This window comes from Abrus precatorius, unplaced genomic scaffold (assembly GCF_003935025.1).
Source record: "Abrus precatorius isolate BTA unplaced genomic scaffold, Abrus_2018 Scaffold8, whole genome shotgun sequence".
NCBI classification, from domain to species: Eukaryota; Viridiplantae; Streptophyta; class Magnoliopsida; order Fabales; family Fabaceae; genus Abrus; species Abrus precatorius.
In genome coordinates, this window is record NW_020874428.1 from 23,779,609 (window position 1) to 23,802,029 (window position 22,421).

Consider the following 22,421-nt stretch of genomic DNA (forward strand, 5'->3'; position numbering starts at 1 on the left):
ATGATTCTACTTTCTATTTCTTTGTTATCAAGTTTTTTTTAATATATATTTTACTATTTATTTTATATTGTACTGACATTGCAAAGATTGTTTAAAATTATGTATAATTCAATTATTATATAAATACAATTTTTTAAATGTATCAAAGACACGTAATAAAGAATCAAAAGTTATTAAATTTTTATTAAAATTTGTTACATTTAAAGCTATTGATATATTAAATCATATAATATTTAGTGATTTTCAATAAAACTTATATTGATATATATATATATATATATATATATATAGAGAGAGAGAGAGAGAGAGAGAGAGATAATGTTTTTACTTTAAACACATATTACTGAAAAAATTAATTTAAAATGCATTGATAACTTAAAAAAAACTACATTGTCATCTAATTATAAATTATTATATCAATAAAAATTATTGTTTTTGTAATAAAAAATATAAAAATTATATCTATGATATATTTTAATTAGTTGACACTGTAAAAGTTTTTACTGACCATGTATTAAAATTAAACTCTAACAAAAATTGATACATTATATACTTACATTTATTTTTCAAAGAGAGGCATAAAATCAAAATATTTTACATAATTATTTTTATTGAATTCCTTATTTGTGTACAAATTTAATGGTTAAATAAATGTTATATTATTTTTTTAAAAAAATCAATAGTATCCAACGATTGAAAAAGGCTTAGGTACAATTCCAGCCAATAATTCATTATTAGTATTGAAATTATGGGAATTTGGGTGTTAAAGGGAGGAGGAGAAAGAATAAAGAATAAATATTCTAAATTTGATATTCTAAATTTAGCATGAATACTAGAATAGAATCCCAACTAAATGTGGGAATTATTTTAAGAGATAACTTAAGATACTCTGAATTAATTATTCCAAAATACAAGCTAGATATAACTCCCAGTATCTTTAAATTATTTTCAAATAAAAAAGGAAATCAATTATTGAATAATAATTGATAACAGTACCGTTTTGAGTTTTATCTTGCAGTTGTCAGCATGTTTTCTCATTATGGATTTTAGTTTGAGGTTTGCAGGTGTCATATGCTAAAGATACTTTATCAATACATCAAAACATAGCATTATTGCGACTGCAGGGTTAGTTATATTATTTTAAATGTAAATAAATACTATTGAATTACATATTTAGAAACTTTTATATTCTGTTTAATTTTATACACATGATCTTTATACTAATATTACAATATTCAATGACTAAATTGATAAAATTTACTTTTAATAATGAGTCATTAGAGATGTCATTTAATCTGAACCTTTTTTATTATTAATTAAAATTTACCGTAAATTATAAATCAGCCTTATTAAATAAGAAATAGATTCATATGACTTTATTTTTTTATAAATTTAATAATAATAAATAATATAATTAAAATACCATGCTAGAAAGTGTTTTAACATATTTTTTTTGTTTATTTCTTTAGATTGGGTCTCAAATATTACTAAAAGTTTACAATTTATTAGTTTATTTTACATATACCTTAATTCAATCTTTTTAATCTATGTAAATTGTATAAAACAAACCTTATTTATCATCTCTTTAATTCAAATACGAATTTACTTTTGGTAGTGTTAGTGTAATAACTGTCTATTAATTAGAATATATAGTAAATATAATTTTATATTAATTACTATAAAAAATAATGTTTCTTATAATAATTCTTTCTAAAAAGCTATCTAATTAAGCATGTATTTTTTTTAAAATCATAATTATTTTTTCTTCTCACTTTCTTATAATTATATCTTCTCTCACTTGGCGTTTTCACTAACTGAGAGAGAGATTATAGGAATGTTCAGGCGAGAAAAAAAGTTATGAGTAAAATATACTAATTTTCTAAAAAATATGATTAACTCGTTTAGAAGGTAACGAAGAAAGCTTATCTTACCCAACCTTTCATAGCTTACCAAAATTGTAATAATACTACATCTGATCTTATATATAAGAAACAGATAACTAATTTATCATCATTAATAAAAACAGTTACATACAAAAAATATTTATATTATTCTAAAAATACCCATCATCTTAAATGATTCAGTCAGTGCTTAGTTAATATAACTTTATAATTAATTGAATATAAAAAAAATAGTAATTAATACATTTAAAAATAAGTCTTTATTTCTTATAATTAAATACAACAAATTTTGTAAATAACACTGAATATAGTGTTATTACTGTTGTTTTACAATTAAAATTAATGTTTTCTCACACACCCCTTTCTTCACCACTTGTATAATTTAGTGAATTTCATATAAATTGTACTAAATAGGACCGTATAATTTAATAAATCCCGAATAAATTAACCAGAAAACAAAAAATGTGCTAAAAAATGCCGAAGGACACACTGATAGCATTTTAAAAAAATACAATGCCACACCATTTCTACAGTTTTCGTGTGAAATAGCACTTGAGGAAAAAAGTATTACCATTTCAGCAATCATATAGCTAATCTACCTAACATTACAAACGCCGTCCATTACACAAGGTTATCTCACTTCCAATAAACTTTACACCAACTGAAGCATGGTTAGCTCCACATGAAAATCCCCTATGGCTGAAACTCAGGATAAGAATGGTTGTGCTATTAAAATTTAGGCAGAGGACTCCGCAAAGTGAAAGCCATTTACCTGCCCCGCACACTGTGGGGTGATTCACCACCTCTCTCACAGACGAGATCATCATCAATTTCACTATTATCTAAACAACGACCATTTTGGTTTACACTGACCTCAGAACTAGCATTACTGCTAGTGGCATGAGGAGAACCTGAAACACTAACAGTTCGGCTACGCTGAGGCCCCGACCGCACGCTATACATTGAAGATGCTGGAATATTAGTCATCAATGGTCGTAAATTGCCTGGAACCCTTCGCCTTATATCCTGTTCAAAGGGAAACCATAGAAATTATTAGGGGAAAATACAATTTCATCAGTTCTTGTCAATTCCGTCGTCAATAAAAAGCATGAAGTGAGATGAAGGTTCTCATAAAAAACTCTCATAATCTTTATATTCAACCTTGAAACATTATGCATACAGAAAGGGAACCAGCGATCATAGCATATTTATAGTGTTTGATACAACAGTGGTGTTCAAAATGCAGATGCATTCCAACTGGTAGAACAAATGCAGAAAATGCGCAGGAAGATGCATACCATATGTCTAATAGCCATATCCAAGGATTTCTTTGAGAGTGTTCTTCCAAAACCAGAGCTGTCTGGAGATGATGACGACTTGCTAGAAAGATTATGGGGAGAGTTTTTGTCATCCATTCTTGGTGGTGCAAGTTTCCGCATATTTATTACCCTCTCTACCATTTTGGTGCCAATTACAACAGGGCTGACATTGTCATTTGCTTTGGAGTACCCACGGCTAACAGCTGGCATAGAGGTTCCAGTTGGATGAGAAAGGCCATTGGAAGAACGTCCTCTAGAAGGAGAGCATGACTGCCTCCTTGTTCTGCCACTAGAAGCAGGCTCAACAGATGAAGACCGAGGCCCAGGCCTCCCCCTAGTTGTCGACAGTGGCCTTTCTGGAAGTGTTGTCCTCAAATTTGGCGGAGCATCAAGTGAAAAGCCAGGCATCTCAGATGGTTTCCATGGTCTTGATCTCACTGTTGGAGAAGTGCCACGAGATGCTACTGGCTGCCTTGACGTCACAGGTGCTGACTTTGATATTGAAGAAGACTTAACTGAAGGAGCAGATATGGCAGGTGCATTTGATGATGTAGATGGTCGCCGAGTTGGAGTTGATGCCCTTGATGTAGAACTTGATGCAGGTAAGGTAGGTCTGGTAGTTGGTGTTGAAGATCTTGCAGTAGATCTTGACAAAGGTGTAGAGGATCTAGATGGAATTGTGGGTTTTGCAGCAGGCACTGCAGTACTCTTACTGACAGAAACCATATTCTTAGTAGCAGAAACCACAGGCTTGCCTGTGGAAACTGTGGTCTTGGATGTAGCTACCATTGTCCTAGTTGAAGGTAAGGTTGTCCGAGAAGTAGGTGTTGAAGGTCTAGATGATTTTGAAACAGAGGTCAATGTAGGTCGTCCAGTAGGAGTTGCAGATCTTGATCCTGGATTCCCTGATGATGAGGGCCTCCTCGTTCCTCCACCACCTGAAGAGGTCAACCCAGGGGAGGAAGATGGCTGTTTAGATACTAAGTTGCTCCTGCAAGTAAGCTCCGATGGAGAATTTGCAAGCTATAACCAATCACAAGGAAACAAATACAACAAAAATTATTTTCTGATCCCCAGCATTAAAACAAAATAAAAAAATTTCTATTGTGAACTATGTGTTAAAACATCAATCTGTTGTTAATTTGGAACTAATAAAATACATACAGAGCATCACTTTTATGATTTTATCACTATAAAGAGCTAAAAATAATAATTATCAATTACTCAATGAAATTTACATATTTCAGTACATAGTTTTTTTGTTTTTTTTTTTATAAAAGAAATTTAAAATTTACAAAAGAGAAACAGGAATAAAGAATCCTCCTAAATAAAGGAACAAAACAGAACACAAACAAGAAAAAAAGAGAATCTATGCAACAGTGTTTCTCAATCCCTCAACATATCTATTACCAAAATCCCTTTAAAAAGGCCATGCGTTTCATACCACATAGACCCCAAATGCCTATTATTATCCGATAGCAAGTGATGTGCCAAAGAAACCTCCTTGATTCCTTAAATGTAATAGAGTTCTGCTCCAACCAATACACTAAATTGTAGCATAGATTGCCAATTGCCACAAAAAATTAGCCTCTTCACTTCTACCAAATCCATGAAAGCTAATCATCAAGAGTTGGTCTAGGGCCCTAGGACTGTAGGACACACCCAGCATTCACCAAAATGCTGAATATGAAGTGCCATAAAGAAACCACAACAGAACAGTGCAAAGAAAGAACAGGAGAGGATCCCTTAAAGAACCTTGATACTAAAGCAATGATCCTTTTATTGACAAATTAATTAATTAAAGCATGCCATGGAAAGGAAAGTTAGCAATAACAAGCAGTTAGTTTTGTTGGATGACCTGTGTGTGCAAACTAGCTATTTCTAGTCAGGCATCAGTAACTGAAATTATCCAATAATTAACTCACAAATTATGTTTCTCAAGCCTCAACAGTAAATAAAACTATTTATTTTTGCCTAACTCAAACTCATCATGCGTAACAAATAATAATGATATTGCCAACAAAAAGATTTTCCTCAAAACCAGGAATATACAAGGAAAAGTACAATTACATTTGTGAACTAAAACCTGACGTGAAAGACAACATATTCCAATTACCATAAAATAATATATAAGATCCAAAACATTCAATTAAATTGCTTACTCTAGATTTTAATGCAGCAGGACGTACAGTTGGAGCACCAAGCTGACTCATAACAGTTTTGTGTGTATCCATCTCCAGAGATGGAAAAAGGGGAGTCCCAGGTGGGGTCAGAAGCCTGAAAGACAATAAGCATGGTAAGCCTCAACGTGAACAATAACCATTCAGCTCAGGGGGGCAATAATACCATGTTATATTTTACAATGGAAGCTATGTCTAGATATTAGTTTCATTAATTTATTTCTCAATAGTTCACACTTCACACACGGAGAGACATCATCTATGCAAGAAGTAGTTAAAGATAGTGATTTCAGTTCAGAAAGAGGATGCACAATAAGAATAAGATGAGGTTAATAGCAAAACTAACAATAGTGATATAGTAGGAGTAGGACTAATAATTTATGATAAAGAAAAAAAGTACATACAAATATTAATTGTTTAATTGTTAAGTACTTAAATATATTACCAAATTAATAACGAGGAATTATGAAATTGTGCTGAATGCAGATGAACCTGCGATTTCTACCAACGTGTTTCTGATGCTGTCATCAAATTTTACCAAAGGTTCTTTGCAATCTTTGGAAAGGAGAGAGAATTGAGGCTTGCTTCGAAATTCGATCACGGGCATGCACAAGTACACTACAAAAAGTGTTTGTGCAATTTAAAATAAAGGGCTTACTCCGCCACGAAATGTAATTATGATTTGGTCGGTCCAGCTTAGAACTCAATCTAGACAGTTTCCCACATCTTATTAGATTTTTTTTTATATTCTGCAATCTAATTTAACTGTCCATTTCCAATTTGGAATTGCAAAGGACAGTTAGTGCTTCAAAGTTGAAGCAGCCCCTCTCAAACGCCAAACTCTATGCATGCCTTTCTGTGTAGCTTTTGGGGAAAATGTCCCATTATTGCACAAATTACAATAAAGAGAAGGCAAAGCATGAAGAAACCAGTTGCATAGATAGACAGAAAGTTAACAGCATATACCAGTCATAATCATTCTTATCGTTCTCTGAATTGAGAAAATCATCAGCAACGGTCTTACGCACCGGAACAGCCATGGACGGCGAAATGTTAAACAAGGGAGAAGTGCCCGGATTTGAGCCTTCAACACCAAAAATATAGCAAGTCACAAAGAGAAACCCAACAACACAACCATTTCGCATTCTTCACTATATCAACAAAAAACCACATCCCAAAAACATCGAGCAACCAAAAATCGCTAATACCTATTGCTGCATCATCGAACTCCTCGGAGGCGCGAAGCAAAAGATCATTGTGTTCCTTCTCGCGCTTCCTCATTTCGAGGAACAACGCGAGTTCATCATCCTTGTCCTTCACGCGCGAAGAAGGCTTGAAAACCCCCAATTGCTGCTGCCTCTGCTTGAACGCAGCTTGCATTTGCGATTCCTGAGCTCTGAAACTACGATTCATCTCCGAAATCGTAACAGCAATTAGGGATCAAAGAAAGAAAAGCCCCAAACAAGAGAAGAATAGAACCTAACTCAGTTGCCTCGTTCACCTCAACAACCCACCAACCGCAACTTTCTACACCAAATGCATCCTCGTAAACCAAAAATAGAAATTGAAAAAAAAAAAGTTAAATTAAATAAAAATAAAAAGCCCTATGTGAAACCTCATTGAAAATAGTTGGGGAAAAAACAAAGTGGTGGTGTGTTGGGTTAGGTGGAATGTGAAGGCACTGAGAATAAGGGAGAAGGAGCATTGGCGTTCCAGAAAGTTCGATAGGGGGAAGAGAGTAAGAGTAAGAGTGAGAGTGAGAGGGAAGAAAGGGGAGTGGCATTGAGATGTAATTAAAGTGAAGTTTGAAGATGGAGGGAGAGAAGAGATAATAATAGAATAGATGCCGTGAAGGTGGTGTTCTGTTCTTTCTAATTTCTATCACTTAAAGCCTACGTTACATGGTTGATGGATTCGATCGTTGGGTTGGGTGGATAATCACCATAATACCCTCTCTTTTTATATATTATTTATGTTTTTGAATCTTTTTCCAACGGTGACTTCGCAACTATCCACACTCATGAATCATGCAACCCCCTCACCCGAAAGCAACTCTTCAATTCTTGTTTTTTTATGCCGTCAATAATCTTCTTCCATGTTACCTTCCTCGTATCACTTCTCGTATGGGATAAGGAATAGGTCACAAAATTATTGTTGTTAAAAAATTGCATTAAATGAAAACTAAACATAGAAATCAAACTACACAGCCATAAAATATTCGGAGTTTCCTAAATAAGTAGCTTATTAGCTTTATAATTTTAATGCAAACGTCATATATAAGTTGCTTATTCCGTCTCACTTCCACAATGCAAATGCGGATTAGTGCATTGAAATCATTTTTCTAGCATTCCTCTCGTGAACACGGAAATTCTGATAATAACGTGTTACTTCCGTTATATTCACTTCACCGAGACACAGATTTGGTACCATTGAGTCCAACCTTAAATAGACATAGCACAGGAATTAAATAAATGATGATAGAAATTCAGCCACGGGTTGAGTTAGTTAGTCAAAGAAAATATGCCAGAATTTGATCGATTCAGCATTCTTGTTACTCGTATCACATAACCCGGGGAAAAAAAAAAAAGCAGGAAAACGTAGCTCATATAGATTACTATTCCAAGACCAAAAAACTGCTGATTACTATCCATCCATCGAGATTCCATTTGAAGCGAAGTCGGAATAAAGAAAAACCGCAAATTGAGGCAAAGACTGGTTTGGTGCTTTGCAATTAAGAATCTACGATGGGCATCAATAGCCTTTTCTCTTCGACATAAAACCATGATATAATTACAAGAGCGTTTATATGATAGGCAAGTCCAAATATGTTCCCTAAAAAAAGCTTCCAAATGCATCACTAGTGCTTGAATTTGGCACTAGAAGCCAACGCATACCAAATGGTAAGTGCGAAAGAAGATCAATATTATAACAACTGGAAAAAAAAGGATTAATTAGAAGTTATAACATTAGTTTTTTTTTTTTTTTAACATCAGAATTAACAATAAAATGTATTTAAATTGTGTTCTGGGCAAAATGCAGATTTTGCTAAATTGCCCCTATAAGATCCACATTCATTGAACAACAAACGAAGAGGATAAAGGAATGTACAATTCAATTGTCAATAGTAAGATGACTAAGCATCATCTGCATCACTTCCACCAACATGTGCTTCATGGCTCACCCAAAAATTGCTGCCATCAGGACCTGACACCTTGTACCTGGCCAAAAGTAAAACGCATCTAAGCCACCATATACTTATAGCTCAAAATAACTTCACATCATATTAACAATGTTTTCTCACGCATTTCTACTGACCGTTCAAGAACAGATTTTCCTTCCTTGTACTTCTGGCTTTTATCATGAGCAGTCTCCTGAAAGAAACCAATAGGGTAACTTAATTCTACATACAAACAGAAAAAAGCTTACTCACGAAGCACTACTACAAATCTTACATATTTCCAACCAACAATTGATCCACAACCCACACAAAAAATGTCAGCCACAGTATGCATCCCAGTGAGCATCTGTCTATCCTCTTTCTCTCCAGTAGAAACATTCACACTGTAAAACAATAAAATATTTTAACCACATACAAGAACAGAAGCAATTGCAAAATATAATGTGGCTAAAGCTTTAGACAGACGTCCAGAAGCAAGAAGCCATGAATTACAAACATAAATATTTTCCATAATATATAGGTTACAATTTACAAGATTCACAATCATCTAAATGTCAGTTGATGAGAGTGACAGCAAGTATGCATTGTTCTTGTTATGTAGCTGTGATGCACATAGAATTTCTATTGGATATGTAAGCACAAGAAGATCCATGATGGATATGCAAGAACGATAATAGCAATGAGTAATGTATATCCTCAAACAAGTTCATGGACATATAAAAGGTCATTTAATTTCTTTAATTTTTTTTCTTCTCATTTTTAGACAATATAAGTGGCATACTACTATATTAGCAAGTTTTATTGATGATAGTCCAGATATAAATATCAAAAGTGAATGGCTATCTTAGTTTCTGTAGCATTCACACAATGACAAGGTTCAAGGATAACTTACACCTTACTGAAGAGATAAGCCTTCCCATGTCTGCTGTGGAAAGACTGAATAGAACAGTACAAGCAAAAATTTTAGTCAGAATATACATTGTATGAAAGGCCAATAAAGAGTTGGTGGTGACTTGGTTCCAATTAGAAATCACTCCAGAAGCATCACTAAAAAAAAGATTGATGTTTGAAAAGCTTAACTGTTAACACTAACAACATATACTCGGCCATCCATCAGATCACCTAAGATAAGAAGCATCCGTACAACCAAAATATGAGAATGTAAAACAAAATGTGCCAAAGCCCAGAGGCAACAATTTCAACGTGAAGATGCAAAATGAAGACAACGACAACATAACGTAACTGATACTTTGGTCCATAGAAATACTACACAACCAATTTCTCCATCGAAGATAATAAAGTTGGTTCAAATTCTACTTACGAGGAGCAACAACATGTCCTCATGTAAACAGGCAAAGAGACCAAAAACCCTGTCACTTATACTTTAATTTCCACATCTTGTATTCACAAAAAAATGAAGAATCAAAATCTGAATAACTTGGTTATTCACTTTTCTTTTGTGAAATATGCCAAATCAACCATGTCACAGTGGTTAGCCAATTATGCAGAGAACCTCTTTCTCCCTCTTCTCTTTTGCAAAGTAAGTATATAAGAACATGCAGCAGAGAGTTTATAGTTCAGAATAAGACAAGCAAAGAAATTTTACCTCCCTGAGCACTTCCGTACATTTTTACCACTAGAAATTAAAAAGGAAAAACCACAGCACTGAAGAAATGATCCAACAAATATATTCATTATTTAAGGGATCTCATCTTAGCAATTCAGTCGAAGCACTAAAAGAAATGATAAACAAAAATGTAATCTCGTAAAAAACTAACAGATTTTCAGGCAAAGCAAGCCCACTTCCACTCCTCTCCCCCCCCCCCCCCCAAACCACCCACCTTGTGAACGGACAAAAGTTCCTTTATTTTTTTATTAGAAGAACAACATAAATTTTCCCTCAAAAATCAAAATCAATCCAAACCAAAACAATCACCAAATCTAAGACACACTGATAGGATCATTATTTTTACCCACATTAAATCACAAACTCATTTAACAGATAAATTAATAACACTTCCCAGATGAAATTAGAGAGGCAGAAAAAGCAGGAGAGGAAGGAAGATGAAAACAAAACCTTGGAAACGATGTCTTCAGAAAGAGCTATATGAGTTCGACAGTATTTGCAGCTATAGATCTTCCCTTCTAGATGGGTCACAAACAACCTCCCCATATCTCAACACCGAATTCAAAGCAACAATTGAAGATCAACGATGGCTTTAAGCTGAAGGGTCAACGCGAAATTCAACGAAAGACGCAGTCAAACCGAGATCGCTCAAGGGTCAAATTGAAGCGATGGTGAATCTAGATATAGCGTGAATTAAAATAAGCACAGGGAGAAGAAGAAGATGAAGAAGAAGGGAATGGTTGAATGATACCTGAGTTTGGGTTTGGGTAGAAGAGTACGCAACCAGTTGCAAGAAATGTGGAGAGAGAAGCAATCAATCATCGCTTTTTCTGCAAAAGCAAAACACGACAAGACGTGTGTTGTGAATTATTATTTATTTATTTGTATTACGTTAATTTTTATGGGAACGTGTCTTGGGTAGAGTTTTTTACTGTAAAATAACCTAAAAAAAAAATAAAAATTCTGATACAGACTCTTTCTGCCATTTTTTTTTTACACGTTTCTTTTTGCTATTCAGAATTTGATTTTTTGAAAATTGAGTTAACCAAATTTTAAGATAGTTTTTAGTTTTTTCTAATAAATAAATATTATTATTTAAATTATATTTATATATTATTATTTTGTTAAAATAAATATTTATAATATATTATTTTAATAAATATTTATAAATATTTTATTAGTTATATATAATAAAATAAGTTTTATTATTTAATTTTTATTTTTATTTTTATATTATTTAAAAATAGTAATAATATTCATTTTAAATGTTTATTAAAATTTAGTTGATATATTTAAGATAATAAATAATATTATTATTTTTTAATTATATTATTTAATATAAATTTATTTTTTGAAAATGATATTAATATTATATTCTAAAATTATATTTTTGGTTATTTAATATTATATATTTATAAAATAAATAAAGTATTAAATAATAACCAATTTATTTATTTATTATGATATATTAATATTTATTAAAATTTATACATAATTATTTATTTAAAAAAATATGTTATTAATATTAATAAATAATTAAATAACATTATGTACATATATTATATATATAATTATATATTGAATATAAATTACAAATACTAAAAATTTAAAAGATGCAATGACATTCATAAAATTAAAAATGACATTAAAATTTTTTTAAAATAATAACAACATAAATCAATGGCGAGAACTAGAATTTTGACCGATGTTTGGACATGTCTTTTTTGTGTGACCAGGGGTATGACAATAAGAACAATTTTTTGTCCAACTTTGTTGTTCTCTAATGTCTATCTCTGTTCTTATCCTACTAGACTTAGGTCGACCCTTTGAAGTTCTTTTTAATTCTGGATTTAGACACAAAGTTAGGTTCGTCTAAGTTAGCCAATAGTCTTCGTGTCTGAGTTCTTCAAATTGACCTTCGTATAACTTAGAAACTTGTTGTAAGGTATATACAGAAGATATGTAGATGTCAAAGTTGTGGTGTGTGTAAGCATGAAGCAATTACATGCGAGCATGGGATGTTAATTTTTTAAAACTTGTCACAATCACACCGCATTTCATCTAACCGTACTATAAATTTTTCTACGGGTTGAATTTCTGTTGGATGTTGCGTTTCTTCAACTAAAAATTTAGTACTTGTTCTGTCAAAGGTGATGACTCTATGTCCTTTGACTGTGCATCTCGAATTGCTTTAGTTACAACCTCCGAGTACATATGTCCAGCATTAATCATTGCATCTACTTCTTTGCTTCTGTTAATGAAGAACTTATTGCAACGGGTGTATGTTGCCATGACCATGTAGCAAATTGGTAAGTTTATGGTTTTCTTCAAGACCAAATTGATTGACTCCGCTAGGTTTGTTGTCATGTGTCTCCAGCGTCGTCCGTTGTCCCATGCCAGTGTCCATTTTTCCTTGGGATGTTGTCCAACCATTGTGCAACTTCAGGATTATTATCTTTTACTATGTTGTAATAGTAAAAAAATTTCGGTTCAATGATCCCATATGCTGGAAATAAGATTACAAATTAAATTAATATAACTAACTAAGCAATTGTATAAAATATTAATGATAATATAGACTATGTAAAAAATTAAAATTAACCATATTGACGACATCTTTCTTCAGTGTAACATTTTTGAATCGTCGCATGAAGTTTTGTGCAATGTGTCTAATGCAATAGACATGGACAGAATTGTTTTCTGTCTAACCACTTCCATTTCTGAAGTATGCACTTCTTATGGCCTCGTGACAATCCAAAATGAGGCACAACCCCTCTTGCGGAGTTACGTACCTCCTTAAGTTTTTCAAAAAAAAGAACCATGCATCACTAGTTTCACCTTCAACCATAGCAAAGGAAATGAGAATTATGTTGTTGCGGCCGTCTTGTGCAACTGCCACTAATAAAGTCCCTTTGTATTTGCCAGCAAAAAATATTTCATCCACTTGAACAATTGGTTTGCAGAAGGCAAAACCATCAATGCATGCCTTGAAGGTCCAAAACAACCTCTTGAAGAACACATTCCTCTCGTCAAGCAAGTCACCGTTGTATGTCGGTTGTGTACTCAATTTCTATATGAAGCCTGGAACATACAGTTGCATTGCAAGCAACTGTCTAGGTAACTTATAGTAAGACTCCTCCCAATTTCTAAAAATATTTTCAATGGCATGTTGTTTCCCCAACCATCCCTTTCTATAGCTGATTGTATGACCCATTATGGACTTTATGTGGGCTAAGATGGTTGTGATAGGTATGAATGGATCAGTCTCAATAATTTCACGAATGGTTTGAGAAATCATTTGTGATCCCAACTTGTTGTGATCCTGTGAAATGATTGGGGAAGCACATATGTGACACCCTTCAAGTTTCATTATTTCTCAATATTGCTTTTTGGTGCGCAATATAGCGCGACATCTCTAGGCACAGTCGTTGTGAACGCATTCGACGACAAGCCTGATTGTGTTTGACATTTTCACCTTATAAGTGCAATGATTAACAATGTGAAATCTATTTATGACGTCTTGGACTTGTTCTTTTGTTGAGAAGCGTTGACTAACAAATAGTGTTTCAGGCGGATACACTACCATTTCACAATTAAGGACATGGCCAAACTCAGAGTTATGTTCTTGTATTTGACTGGGAATGTTTAGAAAATGTAGAGGTGAGTTGTGTAATGGTAATGATTGTGATAGTGAAATATTTGGAAGTCGGAATGAGTCTTTTTCATCATCCTGCTATTGAAATAGGATTTCATCTTCGTCCTCGCTAAAAGGATCAAATACTTCGATTGGGAGACCAACAACAACATGTTCTTCAAGAGGCTGAGAGGGTAAGGTTTGCTCAAATGGTTCAGAGGGTATTTCATTGAGGACTATGAATGAACTAGTTAAAAGTTGTATGTAGGACTGAAGGTCAGAATTCATATCATATGTTGAAAATGATGGATTTATGGTTTCGTAAGTTTGGTAAGGTGAAGGTGAAGGTGGAAGTTGTAGTGGCTGGAATACGTTTGTAGCAAATGTAACATATAATTCTATACCTGATTGAAGTTGATTTGAATCGTGGATGTTGAAGAACGCCTCGACATCTTCATCATCGTTCAACTCAATACATGTGTAGTTGTTAACTCCCAGGCCAAGAGATAGTAACATCTCAGTCACGCATACTAAAAAATAGTGACTTCTCAGTCACGCATGCCAATGCTACATGACATCTTAGTCATGCATGCCAAGAGATAGTGACTTGTCAGTCACGCAAACCAAGAGATAGTGACTTCTCAATCACACATGCCAAGAGATAGTGACTTCTCCGTTTATCTATAAATATGTTCATCCAAGGCCACATGTTTTTATTCAAACTTGCATCCATCTTTGTTCTTTGTTTCTCTCTGTCTTTGCTCCCATTACTAAAAATGTTGTTCTGGAAGCAAAATGAACACAGATCCGCCTTCATTGGAAGAATGGTAAGTTTTACACATTAGCAAGTCTAACTGAATATGTAAATCAATATTCTACATATAATGTTACTAATTTATTAATAACTGCAGGAAACTGAAAACATGATTTCATCTTTCTGTCATCAATGCCAGAACCCAGTCCTTTAATTGTTCCTATACTTGAACAACTTGGTTTTGCTAGGATAGCAAATCTAAGGCATCTTAAAGCAGATCACGCATTGATAACAGCTTTGATCGAGAAGTGGAGACTTAAAACTCACACATTCCATTTTCCAACAGGGGAGTGCATCATAACCCTGGAGGATGTTTCACTTTAACTCGAATTAAGAGTTGATGGTTTACCAGTCATTGGTCCAACAATGTTTGATTGGGAGGAAATGTGTAACACATATCTCAATATCGTGTCAGTCAAGGGAGAGTCACTTATTGGCTCTATGCTAAAACTAAAGTGGCTGAGAGACAACATGTTGCTATTATCGGAAGAACCATCTGAAGAAGAAGTTTATGCCCATTGTAGAGCTTATATACTAGGTTTAATTGGAGGTGTTTTGATGCCTGACAAAACAGGCAACAAAGTACATATTATGTATTTAGCTTTATTAACTAATCTTAGAAGAACAAAACGATATAGTTGGGGTTCTGCTTGTTTAGCTATGTTGTACAGGGAAATGTGCAGAGCCACAGAAGTTGGTAGCAAAATAATAGGTGGTTGCTCATCACTGTTAATGTCCTGGGCATGGTATCTCATGTCATATATTGCGCCAATTTCTATTAATCCACCAACATACTTGTGTGCAGATGGAGCGAGGGTAGAGTACTAAACTTTTGAAATAAACCTCACAATGATGTTGTGGGGTACATATCAATGTTTAATCACATTCAAGCTAATCAGGTAATTCATCATATTTATTTTCTTATCTTTTACACATCATCTTAAGTAACAAAGTTAAATATATTTGTAGTTTTTATAGGCGCCATATCAAGATTTGCAGACATCAATACCCATGGAAGCATATAGAGATGTCCAACTGTGGACTTCATGTACCGCCATCCTTTGTTTTACAATTGTTGAGTGGCACCAAACATATAGAGTTAAATTACAGTTTTGTCTACTCCAAGAAGTCCCTTCTCCACCGAATAATTTGAATGACTTCCACAAAATTGACATGAGAGGAAGACAGGATGAAAATTGGGTTACAAGACATGCTCAATGGATCGAAATATATAACAACAGACATGAGCTGACAATAACAGGTCATTCAATTCAAGGCCCATTGTGTCACACACAAGAATACATGGAATGGTACATTACTAATTCTATCTATTTTCTATTTGTGCCACAATTACTACAAGATCCAAGGATGAGCGACCAACACATTTGAAATGGGTACGACTTCCACACCGTTGTACCATGAGACTGCATCAATTCCTCTGAACATTATGCCAGAAGCAAACATAATTAACATAAGATATTCGTTTGCAACAACATCAGAAGATTTTTTTACAAACTTATTTGGAGTTGATTTTACAACTCCATCTTCAGCACAAACTTACATACAGTCTCTTTACCAACTGGATTTTGCTAATGAACCTGGTAATTCATCAAATGCATTCCAACAACTAGACCTTCATGATGATCCAAATCTTCCACAAGTTCATCCTGAAATCCCAGAGCAACAACCACAATGACGAAACCCACCACGTCACAAACGTCGCCCTCATTGTGGAACTGGCCACCACTACGGAGATAATTAATTATTACTGTTGTTATGAATTTGTTATCATCTTTATTAATGTACCGTGTCTTCATCAATATTACCCTAATAATATAAAAACATTAATTTCAAAATATTTGTCTCAACTATAAATAATTAAATTATAATTTAATATTTTATTTACTTTTTAAAAATAAATTTTTTTATTCTCAAATAAAATTTATTTACAACTATAATAGTATAATTTTAGAGTTTAGGATATTAAAAATTATAATATTAAATAATAACATTTTTAAACAAATAATTTAATTAAAATAAAATTTTTATTCAAAATATCATTTTATCACTCTAATATTTAAAAATATTAAGTCAAAATTACATATTTAAATAAATAAATAAACAAAATAATATTTAATATATTTTTTTAATTTTGAAAAATATATTTAGTATTCTTTAAGTAGAAATTATTTAAACATTAACATTATTATGCAAAATAATATACTTATTATTTAAATATTTTAAATAGTTTTTAAAAATTAACTAAAATAATTTACTTATTATTTAATTATTTTTTAAAAATTTAGTTATTATTGTTTTCTAAAAATATTATTTATTATCTTAAATATGTCAAATAATTTTAATAAACATTTAAAATTAATATTATTACTATTTTTATTTATTTTTAAATAATATAAAAATAATAAAATTTATTTTAATATATATAACTAAATAAAATATTTATAAATATTTATTACAATTATATATTATAAATATTTATTTTAACAAAATAATAATATATAAATATAATTTAAATAATAATATTTATTTATTAAAAAAAATCAAAAACTATCTCAGAATTCAGTTCCTAGTAAACCGAATTCTGAATAACAAAAAAAAAAAAAAAAGGGTCTATTCGTGTAAAAAAATGGCACAGAATCTATATCAGGATTTTTATTTATATTTGGTTATTTTACGGTAAAAAACTTTTCTTGGGTATTATTATTATAATATTATTATTATTATTATTTATTTATTATGTTTACTTTTATGAAAAATTATCGCAAAGGATTTATCTTTTCTTTCTCATTATTTTATGTTGTCATTTTAAAATCGCTTTTATTTTTAAATTGAATAAAAAGAATCATTAAATACAACTGATACATACGTTAAAATTGAGTTCCGCTATAAATTATCAAAACATGTATTTTTTATTGAAAGTTCAAGATTTAATTTCTAAATGGCAAACTGAACAAACTAAAAAAAAAAATGTTAATGCACATAAATTAAAATATATTAATGAATATAAATGTTTTCCTTATTGAATTAAAGTACCTTAATTTAACTAGTTTTATTTCATTTAACTAAGATAATTTTGAATTAACTATCTACATAATTATTAAATAATAATGTAATAAAAAAAGAGTAAAAAGGTGAATACGATAAGTTATATAAAAAATCAGAAATATTTTATAATAATAATAAATTGGTTTTAATTAAAATAATATAATTTTTAATATTCATTTTAGTTTTAATTTTTTATATTTTTATGTTATTTTAAAAATTTAAGTAAATTGAAATTAAAAAGAAAAATAAATACACGTCTCTCCCCCACTCATTTTCATGACATTGGCGGAGTTTCTTTTTAAGCTCCATTGTTTTTTCTTCGTCTACTAAAAAATAAAGTTCCTAAACAAGAGAAAATGATACTTTCACTCTTAAAATTACTCTTCTCAATTAACAAAATCAAGTCCCAAAATCATTTTAAAATAAATTATTATGATAAAATAACATTTTGATGCTGACTAAAATATCCTTATTAAAAGAGTTAAAGTATGATTACTAATAGATTTAAATATTATTAAAAATGTTTTTTTAATGGTTAAAATAAAAATTAAGAAAAATTAAAACGTTGGAAAAGACACATGAAATAAAATGAAGAGAACAATTAAAAAATTAATTTTTTTTGAAAAAAATACAAAATTGATATGTTTCTACCACAATTTAAATATTTTTTAATAACTATCTTAATTCATTAGTACTTAAAACACTCGCTATCAACACCCTATTGTTTAAAAAATTTATTTCGTTCATTTTTATTTTATCTTCAGTCATTGATGCAAGATGGTTTGCTTTGCCTGCTTAACAAAAGTTCTCGCAGAAAATTTTTTTACACATTTTTCAGTTTTTAATGAACTGTCGCTAAATTCTATTAAAATTTAACAGGAATGCGAAAAGAAAAGGGTAATAATTGAATTATTTTGTTTAATAAGGTAACGAGTATATGAAAAATAATTTTTTATCTTTTTATATTGTACAATAATAAGATATTATTATATTAAACATTATTAGAAAAGTGTTATTTATAAGCGGTCATTATAGACAGATTTACAGATAAATTTTTAGTTTTTTATTTTTTTTTATTTTTAAAAAAATCTGTCTATAAATCTATCTAATACAAACAAATTAGATAGATAAAAATTCTTCTGTAATAGCTATCTATAGTTGGTCTGTCATTTGACGTGAAGTATTATAGACAGGAATTATAGACTGATTTTTTTGTCTGTAATTTGAAAATGAGAAGAAAATTTGAAGTGGGAGTTACAGATAGAAAAATTTGTCTGTAAATATTGTCATTTTTTACCGACTTTTTATCTGAAAATTTACAGACGAATTTTTCTTTCTGTAACTGTATTTGATGAATTTATAGACGGATAAATCCATCTGTAATTAAATCTTTAAAATGCACTGTTTCATTAAACTATTTTTAGACAGATTTTTTCATTTGTAATGTGTGAAACACATAAATTTGTGCTTCCTTCTTTTTCCTTATTTTGCATAATTTCCTGTCTCTCTCTAAGAGCTTTAGTTTTTTTTACCTTTGCAAGTGATTGAAGCATCTATTTGAAAGATAATTTGCATTATTGTATTCCTGTTACGAAACTGTAACTTTTAATCGATTTAGTTTTTTTTATTTTTTTGTGTATTTTAAAGACTTGAAATTTCTGAGATAGAGTTGTAGGATTGGAGATTGTATGACTGGGAGGAAGGGAGTAGAGGTCCTTCTCCGAACCTCATTGTTATGTGTAGTGGGATTGTTTAGAATATGCATGTTGTGGATATAAAGGAATGTACTCTAGAACGGTTTACAATTGTAATGTGTATGTTTTTTATGCATTGATTAATATATTGTTACATAATATATAGATTATGTGTAAAGGAAATTTAGATTTTTATATTAAGTACGTGTAAATAAATGTAAGAAAATATTCATATATTAAGGGAGATTCTGCCAAAATTTAAATTAAAAATTTGTTCTATTAAGTGTAAACAGATGTAAGAAAATATTCATATATTAGGGGAAGATTTTGCCAAAATTTACATTAGAAATTTGTTGTATTAAGTGTAAATAAATATAAGAAAATATTCATATATTAGGGGAGATCCTGCCAAAATTTACAATAGAAAATTGTGTAATGTAAAATAAAAAGGCTGATAGAATATTGTGTATTTGATCTCTAAACATATATTATATGGTCACTAAAGAGACCACCTACATATGGAGGGGTGTTCAAGGAGACACATACTCGCAAGGGAGATAAAACCTTGTGAGTTGATACACGATCTCAAGTCACATATGTAAGTCATCCTTATTAACACTATATGTTATTATTAATGATTTATTAAATAGTTTTTGAGACTAATATATAATTATTTGCATTGAACTATAGGATGACTATGTTCAAAGGCTTAAAGAAATATCTTCTCAGGATCTAGAGTACAATTGATGAGGATACTATATGGTCAGAGATGGTGGGTGGCCTTTATAAAAGCTGCATTTATGACATAGGAAGCTGCTTTGCAGACTCTATGTCCTCTGCATCTGTCATTGGAGATGTCTCTTCTCTTGTACCTGAGGAAGTGGAGGACATGGTCCGCACTCAGGTCCATGTCCTCAATGAAAAACTGCATAAGCAAAATGAGGAGATGTAGAAGACCAAGAAAAGTGCATAGAAGAATAAGTGTGCAAAGAAAATGGAGAAAAAGATAAAGAAGAATGTGATATCGAGGATGTAAAGGGAGCTGTAACAGATGCAGCAGCAGCATATGCAGATGCAATAGATGCATGCATACTTTGAGCTCATGAGAGCAAGCACCCCTACACCTCTTCCACCAACTCCAACACCACCAATCTTTAGATCAATGCATCATTCCTCTTCAGACTCCTTCTCTACTGATGGCGATACTTTTTCAAAAGATGATCACACCGATTATTAGTGATATACAATGTTATTTTATTTTTTATATTATTTATTTAGATGTTTACTTCTTTATTTGTAATGACATTTTAATTTTATATTTTATAAATAATTTTTTATTTTAAATATATAATTTTGTAGTTTTTATTATGTTTATAAATTGTGATAATTAGGAATGACGAAAAATAATTATGTTTATAAAAAAAATAAAATATTTTTTTTAAAATTTTATAAATGAATTACAATCTATATTTATTTATAAACAGATTTTTTCATTTATAAATTATAGACAGATTTTTCTGTCTATAAGTTACAGACAAATTTTTTTTTCTGTACTTATTTATCGACACATATATTACAGACTGACTGAAATCATTTATAAACTATCTGTAATGCTAAAATTTGTCTATAATAATTAAAAATCTATTTATATTTACAGATTTTTTAGTAGTGAAAATATATATTATTTATCAAATAAAATCTATTTATTAAATTTAACAAAAAAACATCTTTAATATCGTGGTATCATTATATTATGTTCAATGCGGCATCAGACTTTTGGGGTGGAGTTTAGTGGACATAATAAGTTGGAACATATTAACACCACGAGTTAGGGGCTTGTGAAGAACAAAAAAACGATTATACATCAGTAGTAAGCTACTTTGCTAACAATAGTTGCATAAAATTTCATGTAAAAAATACATTTGTAATCTTTTGATGAAATTGCTTTTAAATCATTATATATAATGAAAATAATTACATAAATTAATTTAAACTGCATATTTTTATTGAAACATATATATATATATATATATATATATATATATATATATATATAATTTTCTAACTTTAAACTAAATATTCTTTATGCTTCAGTTGTAACTCCATTGGTCAACTAAAGAAATTTAAACCAAGCTAAATTCAGGGGATGACAACGATGGTGATTTACAATTATTAGATTAATAATTTTTAAAGATAATTAGTTATCATTCTTTGCATTTGGGAGTTACTTAAGAAGTGAACAAAAGAGGTTTTTAAGTAAAAGCACGGTAGTGCCTTCATTACTTTATTTTAAATTGGAAATGACCTTTTTTGAACTTGAGGGTCAAATAGTTAAAAAAGTTGTTTATCCCTAATTTAAAGAGAAAAGGTTTAAAAATACGATTATTATTTGCATTGTAATTATTGTACCACAAAAGAATTGTGATTGTAATTAGTTAAATGTAATTACAGAAATTTCCAAAACCTTATAACGCAGATATAAGTATAACTATCGTTATGGATTGTGTTAAAACTAATTACGAAATAGTCTTATTGTAATTTAGGAATGACACATTTTTTCCTTACTTTCTTTTAATTTGCTAATAATAACATTCTATTCAAGATGGTAACATTAAAAAAAAAAAAAAAAGGACAGCATGATATAAAGATGAACAATAATACTTATATGTGTTGCTTAGTGGATGAAGAGATTGCCATCATTAATTGCCTAGGAGAAAAGTGTAGGGAAAATATTCTTTTAATACTTGATTTTGTTACTAACATGTAGTACTATTGGTTTACTTATCTTAATCTAACACATCAGACAATGTTTGTATGGTTTTCAGTTGGCAATTTTAGCAAACAGTTTTTCACATACCATATCATTCTCAAGGAAGACGCGTATGAAGCACGGGTATATGCTTTCCAAATACCCTCCATTCTTTTTTTCATATACTGTATATATTCTCCATACCTTGACTTTAACTATTAGTCAGAAAGTAAGCCAAAAAAATGTATTTTACTTTTAG

The 22,421-nt window shown here is 30.7% G+C and overlaps 2 protein-coding genes across 6 annotated transcripts; both read right to left on the bottom strand.

The window, feature by feature from the left end:
• Positions 1–2,331: 2,331 nt before the first annotated feature.
• Positions 2,332–7,257, bottom strand: LOC113846666 (flocculation protein FLO11-like). Of its 4 annotated transcripts, XM_027475173.1 has the most exons (6): positions 7,016–7,248; positions 6,609–6,927; positions 6,367–6,484; positions 5,383–5,497; positions 3,200–4,243; positions 2,371–2,927 (listed from the first exon to the last, which is right to left on the bottom strand). In XM_027475173.1, the coding sequence occupies exons 2-6, from the start codon at positions 6,811–6,813 to the stop codon at positions 2,670–2,672; spliced, it is 1,740 nt and encodes a 579-aa protein (XP_027330974.1). In that variant the 5' UTR covers positions 6,814–6,927; positions 7,016–7,248; the 3' UTR covers positions 2,371–2,669. The 4 variants fall into 4 exon arrangements, with proteins under 4 accessions (XP_027330975.1, XP_027330973.1, XP_027330976.1 ...); XM_027475172.1 differs by having other exon boundaries at positions 2,369–2,927; positions 6,609–7,248; XM_027475174.1 differs by having other exon boundaries at positions 2,332–2,927; positions 5,846–7,256.
• A 1,051-nt stretch (positions 7,258–8,308) lies between these two features.
• LOC113846564 (protein yippee-like) lies at positions 8,309–11,048 on the bottom strand. Of its 2 annotated transcripts, XM_027474988.1 has the most exons (6): positions 10,957–11,048; positions 10,656–10,882; positions 9,471–9,514; positions 8,853–8,961; positions 8,716–8,771; positions 8,309–8,618 (listed from the first exon to the last, which is right to left on the bottom strand). In XM_027474988.1, exons 2-6 carry the CDS (start codon positions 10,749–10,751, stop codon positions 8,534–8,536), a joined length of 390 nt encoding a protein of 129 aa, XP_027330789.1. In that variant the 5' UTR covers positions 10,752–10,882; positions 10,957–11,048; the 3' UTR covers positions 8,309–8,533. The 2 variants fall into 2 exon arrangements, with proteins under 2 accessions (XP_027330789.1, XP_027330788.1); XM_027474987.1 differs by having other exon boundaries at positions 8,461–8,618; positions 10,656–11,038.
• Positions 11,049–22,421: the final 11,373 nt, after the last annotated feature.

Coding starts and splice junctions, on each gene's coding strand:
- LOC113846564 (XM_027474988.1), bottom strand. CDS start 10,751: ATGGGGAGGTTGTTTGTGACCCATCTAGAAGGGAAGATCTATAGCTGC. Junction 9,515..10,655: donor CTGAAGACATCGTTTCCAAG/GTTTTGTTTTCA, acceptor TGTTCTATTCAG/TCTTTCCACAGCAGACATGG. Junction 8,962..9,470: donor GCTTATCTCTTCAGTAAGGT/GTAAGTTATCCT, acceptor ATTGTTTTACAG/TGTGAATGTTTCTACTGGAG.
- LOC113846666 (XM_027475172.1), bottom strand. CDS start 6,813: ATGAATCGTAGTTTCAGAGCTCAGGAATCGCAAATGCAAGCTGCGTTC. Junction 5,498..6,366: donor GATAAGAATGATTATGACTG/GTATATGCTGTT, acceptor ATTGTCTTTCAG/GCTTCTGACCCCACCTGGGA. Junction 4,244..5,382: donor CTGCTGCATTAAAATCTAGA/GTAAGCAATTTA, acceptor GATTGGTTATAG/CTTGCAAATTCTCCATCGGA.